Here is a 20,601-nt window from a genome sequence, read left to right as displayed (position 1 = left end):
GATTGCCCTCTCTTCTCTTGATCGCCTCTCTTGATCTATCTCTTTCTGATCGCCCATCTCTCTCCTCTTGATCGCCCTTTCTTTCTCTGATCGACCTCTCTCTCCTCTTGATCGCCCTCTCTCTCTCTCTTGATCGCCCTCTCTCTCTCTTTCTCTTGATCCCTCTCTCTCTCTCTTGATCGCCCACTCTCTCTACTCTTGATCGCCCTCTCTCTCTCCTCTTGATCGCCCACTCTCTCCTCTTGATCGCCCTCTCTCTCTCTTGATCGCCCTCTCTCTCTCCTCTTGATCGCCCACTCTCTCTCCTCTTGATCGCCCTCTTGATCGCCCTCTCTCTCTCCTCTTGATCGCCCTCTCACTAGCACTTTTAAATTCGACAAGCAGGTCAGCACTGTAGTCAAATCCTGCTTTTTTTAAATAAGACTATTGGCCAAAACCAAGTCGTATTTATCTTTTAATGACTTAGAAAGGGTTATTAACGCCTTTGTTACCTCAAGACTGGACTATTGCAACGCTCTGTATGTGGGTATGGACCAGGCCTCAATTAAACGCCTGCAGCTAGTCCAAAACGCAGCTGCACGTTTGCTGACTGGCCACAAAAAGCGTGACCACATCACCCCAATTCTGGCCTCACTACACTGGCTTCCAGTTCGGTTCAGAATTGATTTTAAAATCCTTTTATTTGTTTTTAAAGCACTAAATGGGCTGGCTCCGGCCGCGTCCCGCCGTCTCAAGCTGAGAAATCCGCAGAGCTGCAGCTGAAAAAAGATTGAGTGTGTGAGGAAGTCCATTGGTCAATTTGGACCAATCCGCGGACATAACGTAACGGCTCTGCGGACGTAACATAACGGCTCCGCGGATTGGTCCATTTGGACCAATGAGTCCATTTTGGTCGTCGTTACGTCACTTGGTACTAGGAAGAAAAAGAGAAATCTCCAACGTGGCGTTCTGGGGCAGCATAGTCAGGCCTTTTCTGTATTAGAGTTGTACTCGCTACAGGGTGTACTTTGAGGGTTTGTGACTCTGCAGACCGTTTACATGCATAACAAGCTACATAACACACAAGGGCACGGGTAATAACTGGAAAAGAATGACATGGGACCTTTAAATGTTAAGAAGCCCTCAGACGCTGTTTCTTGCAAGATGTTGCGTTTTGCCCCCGCGAAAATGTCATTGCAGTATCATTACTTTTACTTAAGAAGGTGCTGTATATTTTTCTGTTAATACTTGCTAACGTTTACTTAAATAAGGTTTGAATGCAAGATTTTAATTTGTAACGGAGTATTTTCATTCTATAGGCATAGTGTATCTCTGAACGATGCCAAATACAATTCCTTGTTTACATTGCAGCTACTGCTAATTAGGGCTGCAAAATATCTCCCATTTTAATGGTGATCAGATTTTGAAATACTAATATTTAACCGTTTTTTCTGACTGTGTGTTTCCTGTTACCTGCAGACGTCCAGCTACTGGTGGTGGTTAAAGAAGAGGTTCTCCCTGACCAGCAGGATTGGAGCACCAGTCTGGACCAGGAGGACCCAGAGCCCCCCCCACACATTAAGCAGGAACAGGAGGAACTCAGGATCAGTCAGGAGAGAGAGCAGCTTCAGGAGCTGGAGGAGGCTGATATCACCAAGTCCACTTTCACTCCTGACCCTGTGAAGAGTGAAGATGATGAAGAGAAACCTCAGTCCTCACAGCCTCATCAAAGACAAACTGAACACATGGAAACAGAAGCTGATGGAGATGACTGTCGAGGACCAGAACCAGCCAGGAACTCAGATCCAGAGAGCAGTTTACAACCAAAGACTGAGTACGCCACTGGAGACTCTTCTGAACCTGACACTGGAGACTCTTCTGAACCTCACATTGGAGACTCTTCTAAACCTGACACTGGAGACTCTTCTGAACCTGACACTGAACACAGTGCTGATTGGAAGGAGACCAGAGAATCTGCTTCAGCCTCAAAATCACTGAAAAATAGACAAGAATCTCTCATTGATTCAAGCCGTAGTGCTGGAAAGAAACAATTTGGCTGCTCTGTGTGTACGAAATCTTTTGCATTAAGTCACACTTTAAAAAAACACATGAGAATCCACACAGGAGAGAAACCATACAGATGCTCGGTTTGTACCAAATCTTTTGCATTGAGTCAACATTTAAAGACACACATGAGAATCCACACAGGAGAGAAACCATACAGATGCTCAGTATGTAAGAAATCTTTTTCACAGAGTGGGAGTTTAAAGGAACACATGACAATCCACACAGGAGAGAAACCCTTTAGTTGCTCGGTTTGTACCAAATCTTTTGCATGGAGTCAAAATTTAAAGACACACATGAGAATCCACACAGGAGAGAAACCCTTTAGCTGCTCGGTTTGTACCAAATCTTTTGCAGTTAGAGACAGTTTAAAAAAACACATGAGAATCCACACAGGAGAGAAACCATACAGATGCTCAGTCTGTAAGAAAGCTTTTTCACAGAATATACATTTAAAGGAACACATGAGAATCCACACAGGAGAGAAACGATACATTTGCTCAGTCTGTAAGAAAGCTTTTTCACAGAGTAGAGGTTTGAAGACACACATGAGAGTTCACACATGAGAAAAATCTGTCTGACTGGATTAACATTGTCGCACAACATTCATAAAATACTTAAGTGAACTCCATCTTTATCAACATAAGTGGACAATATGTTTAATGTTTTTGTCATACTGATTTTCTGATTCATACATTAACCACTGACTGTTGATGAACCATTTTATTTTGGATTGAGGGCTCCAAGTTTCCATATAGAGATATAGGATGATTTGATGTATTGTTCTTTATTTCTAAATGTTTGGTATCATTGCTATCCTGTTAATGAGCCCTGTTTTACATAAATGTACCTGTTATCTGATTGTTTTTGCCTCTGTAACTGTAAGGGAAGTAGGGCTGCACGATATATCGTGTCGTGAGGATAATCACGTTATGCGCATGCAGGACGATTTTAATTTAATTTAATTTATTTTTTAGGACGTGCGATAATACGTCGGAAAATTAACTCAAACACATCATATTACAATTATTTTGCTGCTTGTTACAAAAGGAAAACTCGCGCGGCTCTCATGTCAGGGGTACTTGAGTGAGTGACATGCAGGCTCTGCATGCACAGCAAACCACCAATCACAATCATTCTTGATCAGATCACAGCAGGATAACCGAGCTAGCTCAGCTTGTTGCTCTGATAACTTAAGATCCAGAAGTCTGTGACTAAAATCCTTCATCCGGTTAAATATCGTTAAAAAAAGACCAATTGTATAGCATGAAAGTTCAAGAAAGGATAGCTTGCGGACAAAAAAAAACTGTCTTTTCTTCAATTCCTGTATATTTTCATATCGCAATATATATATATATATATGCAATGTCAGTTTTTTCCAATATCGTGCAGCCCTAAAGGGAATACATTTGCCTATTTTGTATCCTGATGACCTAATGCCGTTACATGTAATACGTTACTCTCTAAGCCTGATTTCACCCACCTGCAACCGATTCGCTAATAATCACAAATGTTCATTTCTTTGACCCCTTGACTCGACTATTTCTTGTTTAATAATCGTTACATGTCCTCAGGACCAAGTTCCCGTTTCCTGCCTTTCACCTGCTGATCACCCACTGCTCATTTAAGGTGGACTGACCTTTACAATGGACCAGCTAGTCTTCTGGCGCATTTCCACCACACGGTCGGCCTCGGCCTCGCTCGGTACTGCTAGGCCGCGTTGGGCCTTGTTAGGGCCGGCTCACTTCATGCTGCGCTTCCATTACAGTTTAGGAACTGGGGTAGTATCTATAGTAACGCAGTGTAAGCGGAGCCGTGACGTCATCTTCAATGAGAACCCCAGAAAAACAACACAGCCGTTAGCTGTTAGCACTCAAGCTCACAGCTCCTCATATCGGTTCAGAAACTAGACAAAAGTTAAACAAGTACAAACCACAGACTGTCTGTGTCATGGTGAGTACAGTCGCTGGTTTATTTATGTCTGTATAGGCCGTTGTTGTGAGTGTGGACGGTCGGAGCATATATTGCGTTAGCTTAGCCAATCTCCATCTAGAAAACACGCATTTTAAAAGGTTTTTCGCCTGCCGTCTGTCTGCAGACTTGTCAAAGCATTAATTCATGGTTTTTACTAACCGGTATCAGTATGTTGTTACTTCGGCATCATTTTGAAACGTGTATTACAATTAAATCACGGTCAAATATGTTCATCTTGTTGTAGCCCCCTTGCCAGCGATTCTCTCTCTAGTTTAGCAAACTCAGCCCGACTCAGCCCTGTTTGTTGGCCCCGATAGAACCACGATTTTGTCGGGCCAGAAAAGAGGTGAAAAAGTAGCCCCGGGCCGGAACTAGGCCAAGTGGAAGCGCAACCAAAAACGGGCCCGGCACGACAGGGCACGCTTAAACCGCGCTCCGCGCCATGGTGGAAATGCATTAGTGTCTTAATGCAAACGTTTTGTAAAGTGATGCTAGACCAAAAACGTGCTGTTGGGTTGTGTGCTCTCTGCAGGACAGTGTCTGTACTCAAAGATTGTTTATGAAATGAAAGCTTCACTCTGTTTTTGTTGTCCAAACGAACGATACGTCTTCTTTCCAGCAGATGGCATAAATGTTACATCATCCAGTTCAACTGTCATCCACATATTAATAATTCAAAACAGAAATGTGTAAGATATGGCTAGTAATTTCAACTAGGGCTGTCAAGTTAACACGTTAATAACCCCACAAATTATTTTAACGTGCGATTAACGCATGTATATTTGTCCTCGGCCCGCCCAATAGTTTCAGAGCCCAAAGGCTTGACGTTGTTGTTGTTAGTTGGATGGTGGAAGATTCTAGCGAGAGATATGGATAAAAAAAAAGGTGTTTTAAACAGCAAGCCAAGCCCGCAGCTGATGCTGACAGCCAGGCGCGCCGGATTCATTTTAGAAGTGGGGGGGGCCAAAAAAGTGCGTGTGTATGGCCCAATCCCAAACCACGCCCTACACACTCCCCCTCCGTGACGGAGTGAACTCCGTGGAGTGACACATGAGGCTCCCTCCTGTCAGATGGAGGGAGACAGCGGCAAGCTTTGGGACAAACTCCCCTCTCTCCGGCAGAAACAGGAAATGCCGTAACTGTATGTAACAACGGTTTCAAATCAGCATCTCTTTGACAAAAAATGTAAATGTATAACTCAAATAAAACTCCAAACATCTTTAATTGTGTTACTTTTTTGTAAAGCTCTTTTAGTTTTAAACCTGATGTTTATAAGCTTCTTAGTTTTTGCAACAGTCTGTAAATATACACAACTTTATAATAAAATGCACACATTTACCTTTTTCTAGACTAAACACAGGTAGCCTATGATCCTAAGTTAAAAACATATGAGGTTATCATGAGGTTGTTAACATCGCAGTTTATCAGTGGGTTATTGATTCTGCGTCAGTCTTAGGACAGTCATACATTCCTATGAAGTCTTCATGGACAACATAATCAGCTGATACCCATCGTACAGTCAGAGACAACTGTTCATGGAGGCTTTGGGCACTTTTTCCAGTTATGAACTCCGGTATTAACAAAGCTATCATCTCCGCATTTTGAGAAAGTTACAAGCCGTTTGACAGCAGCAAATCTGCATATATATGACGTTACGTTACTCCGGTCTCCACTTGTAATTATGCCGTTTCAAGCTTTCAAAGTTGTATTTATCATCTGAATTTGCCGAAACAAGTTTAATATTCTGAAAGCCAAGACTTTGTTTATTTGAAATCAGATACAAACAAACTGTAACGGACCCTGCTGTGTTATATGATTACTATACGCCTTACATTCATAATTTCAGCAGAGGGAGGGGAAGCGGTGCTGTGGAACAGCAGAGTGGCGAGTGAGAGCTGTCATCTTCCCTTTACAAGCTTCAAAAATGCCTGTAGCTAATGACATTGAGTATAACAATAAAAAATAACAAAAAATACACAGCTAGATCAGATCGCGTTTTAGATGCAACTTTAGAGTAGAGGGGAATTATTGAAACGGGATTTGTACAGTGTTCCGCGGCATTCCGCGCCCTTGCTGACAGCCCCGCTCCTGCCGCTTGTTTGCGGCAGACCACGCTTGAAAGTTTGTCAGGGAGACGCATGGACACTTCTACGAGCAGCAAGCTTTTAACAGCGATAGCTAAATAGGTGGCTACAGCTTAACATTGTGGAGGACGAGGGGCTGCGTTAGATAATTCGGATCGCATCCAACGTGTCGACTGCACATCACAGCGCATTATTTTGACCCACAGTGCAAAAGTCTCATGCTTTAACTGAAGATGAAGACAGAGGAGCGGCATTTCGCCGACAACTGTAAACAGGCTTGTCTGTTTGAGCAACTGGCAGAGTGCAGAGAAGTAGAAAGGGTTGAGAGAGAGTGTAAGAGAGAGAGGTTCCAGGTGGTTGTATTGAAAATATTCAGGAGAACATTTGTCATTGTTCAGAGGTTGTTGTGTTGAGAATATTTGTCATTGTTCCAATGATAATAAACAAACATTTGCATAAAGCATATTTGTCCACTCATATGTTGATAAGAGTATTAAAAACTTGAAAAATATCCCTCTAAGGTACATTTAGAACAGATACAAAATGTGCGATTAATCGCGATTAAATATTTTAATCTACTGACAGCCCTCATTTCAACCAAATGTGAAGAGGTTACAGTTTTCAGGCCATGTCCAATATGTTTATGTTTTGTTTGATTAAATCTACTGAAATTGGCATTCAATACAAATGTATTGCACAATAGCTGTGCTTTATTTTAACTGAGCTATGCCTGTGGCAAGCTATTAACAGGCATTACACTGTGCCTTGTCTTTCTCTTTTTTAGTGTAGTGGAGCCTCACTTAGAGCGTTTACCGCGATCCATCTTTGGTGTTATGAAGTGACTGAGCACGTGAACTGTCTACGGGAGGGCGGGGGGAGCCTCGCTGCGGGGCAACTGTGGACCTCTGTCGCCTGTCAGCGCAACTTACATGATGCCGTTTTAAAAAATGAAGGGCGGTGCCGGCCGTCAGCGTACCGAGCCGGCCGTCAACGGCCCGCTGACGACCGGCCGTTCTGTGATTCTCCAGAACACACTGATGGCCAGTCCGCCGCTGAATTCCACCGGGTCGCCGCGGCGCAGACGGACCCGGTGCAATACAGGGTCTACCGCGTTTAGGAACCGTTAAGCAGAACCAAAATTGTGTATTTTGTATGGTTACCCGGTACCCGGCATTTTCTTATCGGTTCTCATCTGGAACCGAGTTTCGGTTCCCAACCCTAATCGCTACTTTGTTCAAGTAGTTCTCCGTTACCTATTTGCTTTTTCCTGCGTACCGGACCCTATCCTGCTAGCCCGTTTGCTACCAGCCTCCAGCCGAAAAAATGTTTTTTTCATGAACAGTTTCTTAGCTGTCTCCCTACTGGCTGACACCATCCCTGACTCCACCGTCACCCAGAATGTTTCCCCTACTGACCTGGTCAACACCTACAACAATGCTCTCTCCTCCTGTCTCAACCAACTCGCTCCAATAAAACCAAGTATGTCTCTTTCACTCACTCGGCCCCCTGGTACACCGATCATCTCCGTTGCCTCAAAAGGAAAGGTCGCCAGCTCGAAAGACATGCTAAACGAACTGGTCTCACTATGCACAAAGACATTTATAGACTGCACCAACAGCAGTACAAAGATGCCCTCAACAGTGCACGCTCCTTCCACTACTCCTCTGTAATACAATCTGGCAGCAATAACCCAAAGTCCCTTTTTTCAACTATTAACAAGCTCCTCAACCCCATGGATAATATCTCCAACTCCTTCACCACCTCAAAGTGTGAATCCTTCCTCTCATTCCTCCAAAGCAAAATTGAAATAATACACAGCAACACAGCCAACTCCTCCGTCTCGTCCACCACCCATGCTTCTCCGGAACATGCCTACCCTACTCCTTCCAGGCACCCTTTTACAGCCTTCAGACAAATTACCTCACTGGACATAGTTGCCCAAGTCACCGGCATGAATACCTCAACTTCCATCCTGGACCCCATGCCCTCCACCCTTGTCAAGGCCTGCCTCCCCCAACTCACTCATCTTATCACCACAGTCATTAACTCCTCTCTGTCCACTGGACTTGTCCCCCTTGCTCTGAAACTCGCTGCTGTCACTCCCATAATAAAAAAACCTGGTCTCAACCCTGATTCTCTCAATAACTACCGGCCCATCTCTAACCTCCCATTCCTGTCAACAATTCTGGAGCAAACTGTTGCCTCCCAACTAAAATCACATCTGGACTGCAATAACCTTCATGAACCTTTTCAATCTGGTTTCTGTACTCGCCACAGCACAGAATCTGCCCTACTCAAGGTGACCAACGACATTCTCCTCTCTGCTGACTCTGGTTCCCGCTCAATTCTCATTCTCCTTGACCTAACAGCCGCATTTGACACGATCAGCCATTCCATCCTCATCAACCGCCTCCAGTCTTCCATTGGCATTACCGGTACTGCCCTCTCCTGGTTTAAATCCTATCTCTCTGACAGACATCAATTAATCTCCATTAACAACTCCAAATCCCCCACAGCCCCCGTCAATCATGGCGTCCCTTAGGGTTCTGTACTTGGTCCCCTTCTGTTCATCATCTACATCCTCCCAATTGGACAAATCCTCCGTCAACACCAACTCCAGTTCCACTGTTATGCTGATGACACACAGCTCTACCTCTCAACAAAATCAATTTCTCCAACCACACACTCCCAGCTCAGCACCTGCCTCACTGACATTAAAATTTGGATCCAAAACAATTTTCTAAAACAAAATTGGAACTTATAATCATTGGCCCAAACTCACTTACCCGCTCAACCCAAGATTTTTATCTTACCATCGATGGCTCCATTGTCAACCCCTCCACTCACATCCGTAACCTTGGCATCATCCTCGACCCCACCCTCACTTTCCAACCAGGTCACAAAAAACGCTTTCTTCCATTTAAAGAACATCGCCCGCATCAGACCCATCCATGCCTTTATAACATCCCGACTGGATTACTGCAACAGCATACTTTTTGGATCACCTGCATTCAAACTAAAAAAACTTCAATATGTCCAAAACTCAGCTGCCCGCTTGCTCACCTCCACCCGACGCTCCGACCACATCACCCCTATCCTCCCTGACCTCCACTGGCTCCCCATCAAACACCGCATTGACTTTAAAATATTACTTTTCACTTTCAAAGCCCTCAACAACCTTGCCCCCCCCCCCTACCTCTGTGACCTCATCCAACGACACACCCCCACCCGTCGCCTCAGGTCTGCTGAGGCTAACCTACTGCAGCCCATCAGGACAAAGCTCCGGACCTGGGGTGACAGGGCCTTCGCTGCAGACCCCCCCCCCCCCCCCACTCTGGAACCCCCTCCCCAGCCACGTCAGATCTGCAAACACTCTCACATCATTCAAACAATCCCTCAAAACTCACCTTTTCACTCTTGCCTTCAACTCCTATCAACTAACCCCTTGCCCTTATTCCACCTAGCTTAGCACTTTCTACTTTTGTTGTTATTTTGTTTTACTTGCTTGTAAGCACTTTGAGCACCAGGAAAAGCGCTTTATAAATGTGATGTATTATTAGGGTCTGAGACCTAGGTCGGCGAAGACCCTATTGAACCCCTTTGACCTCCGCAACATATGTGAAAACTCACCAAATGTTGCACGCGCGTCAGAAGTGGTGCAACTTGCGATATGTAATTGGTTCCGGAACCTTGCGTAAAAAATTGCGTAGGCCACGCCCACTTCCGTTTTAACTGTGTAAACTCCCCCCACTTTAACTTTCACGTAAACGAACGAAACTCGCGACGCATATCTAGGGTGCGGAGACAAACAAAAAAGCCTCTTGGAGGGGTATAAAAAATAACGTACAGGAAGTCGGACATTTTGAATTTGGCGTCGGAAAAACGCGATTTATCGTCCTCCGCACGAAATCTATCTTCTCCCAGGGACTTTATCCGTACGACTCGAAATTCGTCGGGTAGCGTCTCGAGACATGGGCAATTCAAAGATATCACAGAAGTTTTTTTCTTTCGCACGGCGTAGCCGTGATTTGGCGCCAAAGTTCGCGTTCGCTTGATGCTAGGCGATCCCTCGCCATGGAACACGATGATGTCATAACACCAACTGACATACTCAGAACGCCACCAAACTTCACATGATGGTTAACACTGCGGCCCTGAACAGCTCTACGTCAAATTTGATGTTACTTAATATGGCGTTACCATGGCAACGCATCCCTCGCCATAAAACACGGTGTCGCTGTAACTCCAATGAACACGGTCCCATCGTCCCCCAATCTTCACTTTTATATCACCAGTCCATGCCTCAACAGCTCTACGTGAAATCTGAGATCTCACCGTATGTCGTTTCCATGGCAACGCATCCCTCGCCATAAAACACAATGTTGTCTTAAGTCAATGGAAAATGATCCAAACTGCACCAGACTTCATATGATGGCTAATGGTCCGGCCCTCAACAGCTCTACACCAATTATGGGATGTCATCATATGCCGTAGCCATGGCGACAGATCCCTCGCCATGAAACACTGTGTTGTCCTAACTCACTGGAAAAACGTCCAAACGGCACCAGACATCAGATGATGGCTAATGGTCCGGCCCTCAACAGCTCTACGCCAATTATGGGATGTCATTATATGCCGTTTCCATGGCAACGCATCCCTCGCCAAAAAACACAATGTTGTCTTAAGTCAATGGAAAATGATCCAAACTGCACCAGACTTCAGATGATGGCTACTAGTCCGGCCCTCAACACCTCAATATAACAATAGTGAGTTTTCCTCTAAAGCTGTTGCCATGGCAACGCATCCCTCGCCGTTAAGCACGATATTGCTATAACTCCTGTGTAAATGGTAAAAAAGTGTTCAAACTTTACATGTGTGATAACGGTACAGCCCTAAAGACATATATGTGTCAGTTTTGAGATTTCGTCAAATGCCATTGCCATGGTAACAAAATGGTGGCCGTGAAACATGGTTTTCTCATAACTCCAGTTAACATGCTCCAAACGGCCCAGAACTTCACAGGTTTGATAACGATGCAGCCCTCAACACATCTAGGCGTATTATGGGGTGTCATCAAATGCCGTTGCCATGGCGACAGATCACTCGCCATCAAACACAATGTTTATGATACTGCTGTAAATCCCATGTACGTTGTCCGATCGGCCTGAAACTTCCCACGTTTGCCAACGGCCGAGTCCTCGAGACACCTAGACACACACCTCGACGTGCGGACAACAGCCTGCGGAGCGTCGAAGACCCGCTCAACGCTGCTTGCAGCTTTAATTATTATTATTATTTAGACGCTTCTTGTGAGACTTGTGTTTTGTTTCGGTAAAAATGGTTAGCTGAGTTTCTTCCCGTTAGGTGGGTATGACACATTCATAGGTTTTTAAATGTTAAGAAGCCCTGAGACACAGTTTCGCGGGCGGGGGCTCTCGGGCTTAACAGGTTAAGGAAATCACATTCCTTACAAAGTACTTCATATTCTACCAGATGTAAAGTTTTGTTGTCAAAAATTTGTTTTTTAAGAAACCATCTAAGAATACCCCTTTAAACCATATATTATCACAAGAACAAAGGGTCAATACAATATTATAACCCTCCTATACAACTTCAAAAGGCATCCTTAAATGTCATAAAACCATATTATATCGCAAGAACAAAGGGTCTATAAAGTATTATTACCTACATATACAACTTCAAAAGACATCCTTAAATGTCAGAAAAACATATATTACCACAAAGGGTCAATAAAGTATTATCAGCCCCCCACTAGACAACTTTAGAAAATGACAATACAATACAACAACAATAGGTGAGCAAATAAGTCCTAAAACAAATATTGACAACAATGGTTTACTAGGGGGGACACTACAACAGGTTCACAGACAAACGGTCAATAAAGTCTTATGACCCCCCTATTTAAGAACAATACATTATAGGGGGCAATAAAACAATAAACAGCTAAACAAACAAGTCATAACAAGAATGAAGACAATGGTTTATTAGGGGGGCACTACAACAGGTGCACTGACACCTGTCACATCAAAGGGATTTAGGTTTTATGGGGGGTCATAAAAATCACTCAACATGTCATAAATACCAAAGTGACACATACCCTGTTCTTTCAACTACTAATTTCTTCCATTAACTGGGGGTTCCCTCCCGTTAACTGGGGGTATTTCGGGTCACGTTAGCACACATGCAGCGTTCAGTGGGGCGATGCAGGGTTTGGTGAAGCCGTCAGCGAAGCCCCCGCCCTCCACCAGCTCCGGCCTGCGGTTGCACATGGGGCAGATCTTGTTGCGCTCCTGCGACGCTCGAATCCAGACGATGAGGTTCCAGCGCCGGCCCGAGGAGATGGGCAGGGCCCCGTGCATCTGCTGGCCCCGGTGCAGGAGACCCTCGCTCACCCTGTGCTCCACCTCCCAACACTGCATCTCACTTAGAGCTACCTGCAGAGACATAAACACCAATAACCAGCATCAGTGGTGAAGAGCAATGTTCCCAAATACCACTGTTCCCTTCCACGCATCCTAACATAAGGTCGGTTCATTATGTTAGGATGCGTGGAAGGGTAGGACCCAAATGCAGACTATCAAAAAAGGTAAAAGGTCTCGAAACAAAAAGCGAGCTTTATTTTAAAAGCTGAACAAAAACAAGGCATGAAACACATAGGTTGTACAAAAACTGACCGTGACCAACATGGAGGGAGACAGGAGAGACAACCGTGACTGACATGGAGGGAGACAGGAAAAACCAACAATGAACCGACAGGGGAACAAAGGAAGAGACAAGACTAAATACAGGGAGAGGTAATCACAAGACAAGACACAGCTGGGGTAAGGGAGGCAGAAACACAAGGGCAACAGGTGAACACAATCAGACAATCAGACACACCAGGGAAACTAACGACAGGAAGGCAAACACAGGAAGAAGGAACAGAGAAGACACAAGGAGGAAACATTTCAAAACAAAGGTGGAAAAAAGAAAACATAAATACAAAACCCTAACAATATGTTTTTAACTTAGGATCATAGGCTACCTGTGTTTAGTCTAGAAAAAGGTAATTGTGTGCATTTTATTATAAAGTTGTGTATATTTACAGACTGTTGCAAAAACTAATAAGCTTATAAACATAAGGTTTAAAACTAAAAGAGCTTTACAAAAAAGTAACACAATTAAAGATGTTTGGAGTTTTATTTGAGTTATTAATTTACATTTTTTGTCAAAGAGATGCTGATTTGAAACCGTTGTAGTTACGGCATTTCCTGTTTCTGCCGGAGAGAGGGGAGTTTGTCCCAAAGCTTGCCGCTGCCTCCCTCCATCTGACAGGAGGGAGCCTCATGTGTCACTCCACGGAGTTCACTCCGTCACGGAGGGGGAGTGTGTAGGGCGTGGTTTGGGATTGGGCCATACACACCAGTGTTAATTTCGTCAACGAAAACTATGACGAAAAATGTTCGTCAACGACCTTTTTTACATGACTAAGACGAGACGATGACGAGCTAAAAATAGATTCTTGATAACGAAAATTTGACGAAATGTATATTTAGTTTTCGTTGACGAGACGAGACGGGACTAAGGTGTTAATGGTGGACTATCGGACATTCAAAATGCAGGGTATTTCCCCCCCAATTGCCCGTCTTGTCTGTCAAAATGCATCTTGCATTTCTAACTTGCAATATCATTATTTCCGCTCTCTTCACTCCAGAAGAGCGATCTCCTCTCTGTGTGCGGGGGGCGGGGCCTAACAGACACGCTGCAGCGGCACACAGAGATCTGCCGGGGACGGAGCGTTCAGAGAGTATAGAGACACTCTACAAGTCTCGATGTGGACAAAGCTCGTTTGCCATGTTTTCGCGTTGACACGAGTAGAGTAGTCTGTCCAAACAGCCGGCCAAAAGGCGTCATATTCAGTCGGAGAAATGCACCATTTTCGACTTCCTTAACTCGTAGCTCTGTTGCCCCAATTACGAGTAACGTTATCACATCAGGTGCGCAGAGGTGGGAGAAGTACTCAGATCTTGTAGCTAAGTAAAAAAATACCATAGTGTAGAAAGAGTTCCTCAAGTCAAAGTATGATCATCAAAATATATTTAAAGTAGCGACAGTAAAAGTAGTCATTGTGCAGATTGGTCCATTTCAGAATAATATATATGATATGTTTTATAATGATTGATCATTAAAGTGTTCTCAAAGCTGGTAAAGGTGCAGCTAGTTTGAATGACTTTGTATACTGCAGGGTAACTTGTGAATTTACTCCAGGTGGAACTAAAGTCTGAGTTAACACTTGATTATATTTCACATCATTCATCCACATCTGTAAAGTAACTAAAGGTATTAAATACATGTAGTGGAGTAGAAGTACACAGTAGCAAAACATTTAAATACTCCAGTAAAGTACAAGTACCTCAACATTTTACTCAAGTACAGTACAATATTTTAAAAATAATTATATATATTTCATTTATTTCACATTTAAATAAAGCAATTAATTCGGTTAACAATTTGTTAGTTTTTTCCTTTAAAAAAATAACAAAAAGTAAATACAAGAATACCGTTAAAGTACCGGATCGATAAGCAGTATTGATAAGACTAGCAGTACCGTAGAAAACCTTAACGATACCCATCCCTAGATATTACACAAGTAAAGTGTTAAGAGAGTGAAATGTTGCTTTACGAATTTCAACACTTGATGCTGTCACCTTGATTACAATGTCAGAAACCTGTATTTGCCTAACTGAATTGGTTTAAAGAGAGAAAACATTTTGACTAAAAGTTGACTAAAATGTAATTTTTCATTGACTAAAAGTAGACTAAAACGTTTTGAGTTTTCGTCGACTAAAACTAGACTAAAACTATGAAGGATAGAAATGACTAAAATGTGACTAAAACTAATAACCATTTTCGTCTAAAGACTAAGACTAAGACTAAATCAAAAACAGCTGCCAAAATTAACACTGATACACACGCACTTTTTTGGCCCCCCCACTTCTAAAATGAATCCGGCGCGCCTGAGTCCAGCTCCAACAAACTGGGAGATATTTACACTTTTGTGGCTAAAGGATGCTTTCCTCACACCATGCATCCTCTCAGGAAGAAGAATCTCAAAAGATCCGTTTTTATCAGATCCGTTGCAGCCCCTTTTTTAGAGATTTGGGTATGGAGGAAAATAGAGAGGGTTGTGTTTTCTGACACTTGGTGAGTTCCCTGGAACACCGGGGACACATATTCATGTATAAAAGACGTACAAAAGTGCATTTTGCATGATAGGTCCCCTTTAAGTCTTAAAGTGTTTGCATAAATTAGGGCGTGGTCACTTTGATGGATAGGTACGTGCCTCACTGTCAGCTAACAGCAACTTGTCCACTCTGCTAGGCTAGAACGTTAGCTAGTTGTAGTTACTGTACTTGACCCTTTAGCCGTGTTCGTGGTGATTGTGCCTTTTAGGGAATGTTGTTACAAATACCAGACAATTAAAATGTCGTGCTGTATGGTTGAATGTACTAACAGAACTTCCAAGAAGTCTACTCTCAGCTTTTTTGTTGAGTAAAATGATAATATTATACATGTTAGCAGGTGTTTGTGTGCTTGTTAGCTTAGCTTGTTATATAGCTTATTAGCCAGCTAAGGACGTAACCCTTTATACATGTATATATATATATATATCAGCGACGTGCAGTCAGGGGAGGCAGGGGAGGCAGAGCCTCACCTGTCATACTCCAATGTAACAGAAAAACAACTAAAGAAAAACTAAATAGTAATAATAATAAAATGTCTCCACTGATCTGTGTTGTAAGTGTGATTCCTGTATGATTCCATTCGCTTTTTATAGTCAAAATCAGCAAATTGGCCGAGCTCCGCTACAACTACATGGGAGCGATGAGGATTGAGGCAGGGACGAGCTCTGCCTCACGTAAGCCCACAATAACTGGCTGGAGCGCGGGCACTAATGAATTGATGCTGATTGGCTGAAATTATGTTTCGGCGGGATATTTTAAAGATAGCAACAGTTGGCTTCTGCTGCACTTGCTGCCCTCTCGTCTGGGCGCTGTGCATAGCGCCCAGACGAGAGGGAGTAATGATACACGGGCAAGGCCAGGCAGGAAACATGTGACTTATCAGTAACTTTAGACATCGTAACAAAATTTTAAACGAGATTTTATTGTAGATTATACATTTTACTGATACCAATTATATAATATTTACCTTGTTTATAAAAATTAAAATTAAAATTAAAAATATATATATATTTTTTTATGTGGGAAGAGGGGGGGGCGGCGCCCCTAGCGCCCCTATGGGCCGGCCGCCACTGGCGGGCACTAATGTAGCGCGGGCACTTATTTTGTGAGCGCGCTCAAGCCAGGCTCATTTGCTTACTGTGGGGTGAGGTAAGGCACAGATGAGCTCTGCCTCACCTCAGAATGCGTCACCCCACAGAAACTGGCTGGAAAGCGGGCCCTAAGCGCATAGCTGTTACCATCTCACTGTAGGTCACCAATGTAATGTTTGTAGATCCCTTTATTACATTTATCCTCGCCATCCATAGTCTCTAAATAACTTATTTCACGTATATATGATATTTAGGCCCGCTGGTCTCATCATACAATGGCAATGAAAAAAGCACCAGGAGAGGTAGCCATAACGTGAGCCCACAGGTTCTTGTTGCTACTGTTATTCTACGCAGAGACGGTAGACGCAAACAACAAACTAGACTTTTGTTTTGAAACTAGAGGGAGGACTTTTACAAAAAAGTAATGGAGATTGTTGTCCAGAAGGATAGCATGGACTTCATCTTCAAGTCAAGGTAAGACCACAATTGTAATGAACATGGGATCTTACTAAGAAAGAACAATCCAATATTTAGATTTTGGGTATCCTTTTGTTGAACGGTCTGTTTAAAATGAATCGAAGCATCAGACTAAAAAAGCTTTTGAAAATAACCGAATATTTCGATTAAGGTCAAAATATAATTGTGGTTAGGGGTGTGGTTAGGGCGCCGGCTGCTGGTGTGAAGGGAGTGGCTCGGCCGGAGGCCAGACAGCTGATCGGAATCAGGTAATCAGTCACTGAATAAAAGCATGTGGTAACCTGGTTCTGGTCGGTCTTGCAGTAGGCAGGATCCTGGGAGGTCGCCGAAGGACCTGTGAAGGATCCCACACGGGCAACGTTTTGCAACCCGTGTTGTACACTTTGTTTTGGTGCTAATAAATGCCTGTGTTCAACCCAAACCCTGCTCTTTCCGTCCCTCTTTGAACCCTGTGTGAGCGGAGAGGCTCACAATAATATTTGTAAATCTGACTCTGAAAGAGTCAGTGCCTCACCAGCCATGAACCTCAGCGCACATCACTGATATATATATATACAGTTTAGTTTATGATTCAGCCTTGGGTAAGACTTTTACAGTCTATGGTTATGACGCCCATAATGTTAAACGGGAACAAATGTTAAAAGGGGACCCAATTATCCCAGTGGTGGCTGCCGGAGTCCGCCGGCCAGAGCTAACGGAGCCGCAGGGAGCTAGCTAGCCCCCGTTAGCTCCGTTAGCTCCGTTAGCTCCGTTAGCTCCGGCGGCGGAGTCCGGCGTTATAACTGGAGATCAAGGAATGTAGCGAAACACGGACTTGGTTCGCCTGCAGCCCGCTGTAGTATTAGCTAAATAAATGATGTTGAACAAGGCTTATTAAGTGAGCATGAGCATGTGAGCATTTTAGCCTAGCTTGGCAGCTTCAGCTAGATCGGGAGCTTGGAGCCCCGCCTTGTGCTTCAGCAGAAGGTCCCGCCTCGGCTCCGCATCTTTGCCCTTTTTTGGATCAGGCTGGAGCAGGCGGGAGTTAGACTCTGACGTCACTGTCGAGCCGTTAGTGGCCGACTCCGCCTACTAAGGCTTCTCTGCAACTCTGCAGAATCCTATGGGTGACGTCACGGAACCTACGTCCATTTATATATACAGTCCATAGAGTGGTGAAGTCACGCCCATCTACTTCCGCCCCATGGGACCTTATTTCGGAAAAATAATGTTTTGAAGTCAATGGAGAGAGAAAACTTATCTTTCGATCCCGTTTAAATTGTGCCATGAATTACACATATGATGTTTGTCAATCTTAAAAAATAATTTCCATGTCAAAAAAGTCACAGTTTGTCGTAAAACTGTTGAAATATAAGACTATGAAAAATACGCAACTAGAAAGACTACAAATCCCAGAGTCGCGTAAGTGATGTCACAATTGTTTTCCTCCACTAAGAGATAGCTAAGATCAGCGCCATATAGATAGAATCTATCTATATGGCGCTGGCTAAGATAAGATAACTTTAACAAGATGCCTGTGTGCTTAGTACCAGGTTGTTCATACCAGCAATGGGTCTTGCTCGTTCTTTCGCTTCCCGTCTGATAAAAGGACCGGGAGTGTCTGGATCAAGCTAGCTAGTAGCTAGCACGTTAGTTAGCATTACAGCCTTGTCATTTTTATTAGCCTTAACATGAAGTAACATTAAGTAACCCAAAATGTTAAATGTGAAATTCTCTCTGCAGACCCATTCTCACAGCGTTTATCAACCTTTTTCTTACTCAATATCAAGCCACACTTATTGTTTTTACTTCGGATGTGAGTTTGTGTGTGCTCAGGATGAGTTTGGCTGTGTTTCGCTATGTATCCTAAACAAGGAAACAACACCTCCACGGAGCTCAGCGCGATTCACAACGTCCCGACCAATCAGAGCACACTGTGCTCACAGGGAGGGTGGGGGCTGGAGCTTTTGGAGCTACAACGAGCCGTTAAAGGCAGAGAGTGAAATTCAGTGAATACAAGTAGTTTACAGAGATGCTGTATGAGAAACCAATGTGAGTTTGGAAAAATGCACAGTATAAATCTATTTTAGTATACCTCAACAATGGAATTATGATCAGTGGAAATGGCCATCACACCTCTCCTTTAAAGTGATGTTACGATAATAATACTAGATTAAGATTATTCAGGAAGAATGAGACAAGCAGCAGGTTTACCTACCGATTAGGCCAAGTTCAGACAAACACACAGCAGAAGAGCTTCATTTACAGCGGCAGCAGACATGTGCTGCAGGATCCCTGCAAGGGTCTATATAGAGCTTTATTGGCCCCTATGGGAAATGTACAAGCTACCCTGCAGTATATAAAGGTAAACTTGCTTCCTATTTATCAGAGGCAACTTTTGAGCATTAATGGATTAAGATTTATGATTTTAAAGTATAACATACATTTTTCAGAATATTACGTTTTTCAGGTACTTTTACTTTTACAAATTTGACGACTTAAGGACAACGTATTCAGCACTTTAACTTAAATAAAAATAGTAATACCACCGTGTGTAGAAATGATCAACACAATACAAATAAATCCAGCATTTAAATGTGATAAACACATGAATGCATCAATGATTATAATCAAAACATATCATATATATTATTCTGAATGGGTCGATCTGCATATTGAGTACTTTTACTTTTGGAACTTTAACTATGTTTTGATGCCAATACTTTTGTACTTTTACTTCAGTGACATCTTGAATGCAAGACTTTTACTGTAACAGAGTATTCCTACACTCTGGTATTTCTACTTTTACTCAGGTACAAGATCTGAGTACTTCTACTTTTACTCAGGTACAAGATCTGAGTACTTCTACTTTTACTCAAGTACAAGATCTGAGTACTTCTACTTTTACTCAAGTACATTACATTACATGTTACTTGTTAGACGCTTTTATCCAAAGCGACTTATATCCTCAATACTGTGGACAATCCCCACAGGAGCAATTTGGGGTGAAGTGTCTCAGGGACACAACGACATGCTGACTGCAGTGGGGTTTGAACCTGTGACCCCCTGATACGAACACCAACGCACAACGCACAATATCTGAGTACTTCTACTTTTACTAAAGTACAAGATCTGAGTACTTATTCCACCTCTGCAGCTTACAATAAGTGCAATCAACCATGAGGATGCAAACTCCGAACAGCACGAATCCTGCAAGAACATCAGCTTCAGATATGCCAAACATTTGTAATTGCTATACAGATATTTGATTTGTTTATTTATTTGACAATTGCCAGGGTTCTCACACGCACCAAGCCCTGGCAGCACATCACCCCTACTCTCTTCAACCTCCACTGGCTCCCGGTCAAGTCCCGCATCACTTACAAACTCCTGCTCCTCCCCTACAAATCCCTCCATGCCCTCTCCCCTCAGTACCTCACAGATCTCCTCCACCCATACATCCCGTCCGGCACCCTTCGATCCTCAGACTCCGGCCTGCTCTCCATTCCCCATTCACGCCTCCGCACCTTCGGGGACCGTGCCTTCAGTGTCGCTGCCCCCACCCTCTGGAACTCCCTCCCTGCAGAAATCTGCAACGCCCCTTCTCTCAACATCTTCATATCAACCCTTAAAACTCATCTGTTCAACATCGCCTTCCAACTATAACTCACTCCCCCCCCACTTACACTTCCATTTCTGCCCCCTGTT

The 20,601-nt window shown here is 43.5% G+C and overlaps 2 protein-coding genes across 2 annotated transcripts in view; one reads left to right on the top strand and one right to left on the bottom strand.

The window, feature by feature from the left end:
* The window catches only part of LOC117480931 (zinc finger protein 3-like), a 5,486-nt gene extending 2,437 nt beyond the window's left edge, over window positions 1–3,049 (top strand). The window contains exon 2 of the mRNA XM_034128353.1: window positions 1,768–3,049. Coding sequence (XP_033984244.1) covers window positions 1,768–2,609 — 842 coding nt within the window. The 3' untranslated portion in view covers window positions 2,610–3,049. The remainder of the gene's footprint in view (window positions 1–1,767) is intronic.
* Window positions 3,050–11,802: 8,753 nt separating this feature from the next.
* Window positions 11,803–12,835, bottom strand: LOC117480937 (2-oxoglutarate and iron-dependent oxygenase domain-containing protein 2-like). Its single transcript, XM_034128358.1, has 2 exons — window positions 12,797–12,835; window positions 11,803–12,556 (listed from the first exon to the last, which is right to left on the bottom strand). The coding sequence occupies exons 1-2, from the start codon at window positions 12,806–12,808 to the stop codon at window positions 12,290–12,292; spliced, it is 279 nt and encodes a 92-aa protein (XP_033984249.1). The 5' UTR covers window positions 12,809–12,835; the 3' UTR covers window positions 11,803–12,289.
* Between the last annotated feature and the right edge of the window lie 7,766 nt (window positions 12,836–20,601).

The sequence above is a fragment of the Trematomus bernacchii genome, unplaced genomic scaffold, assembly GCF_902827165.1.
Source record: "Trematomus bernacchii unplaced genomic scaffold, fTreBer1.1, whole genome shotgun sequence".
NCBI lineage: Eukaryota > Metazoa > Chordata > Actinopteri > Perciformes > Nototheniidae > Trematomus > Trematomus bernacchii.
This window is presented reverse-complemented; position numbering and strand designations above follow the sequence as displayed.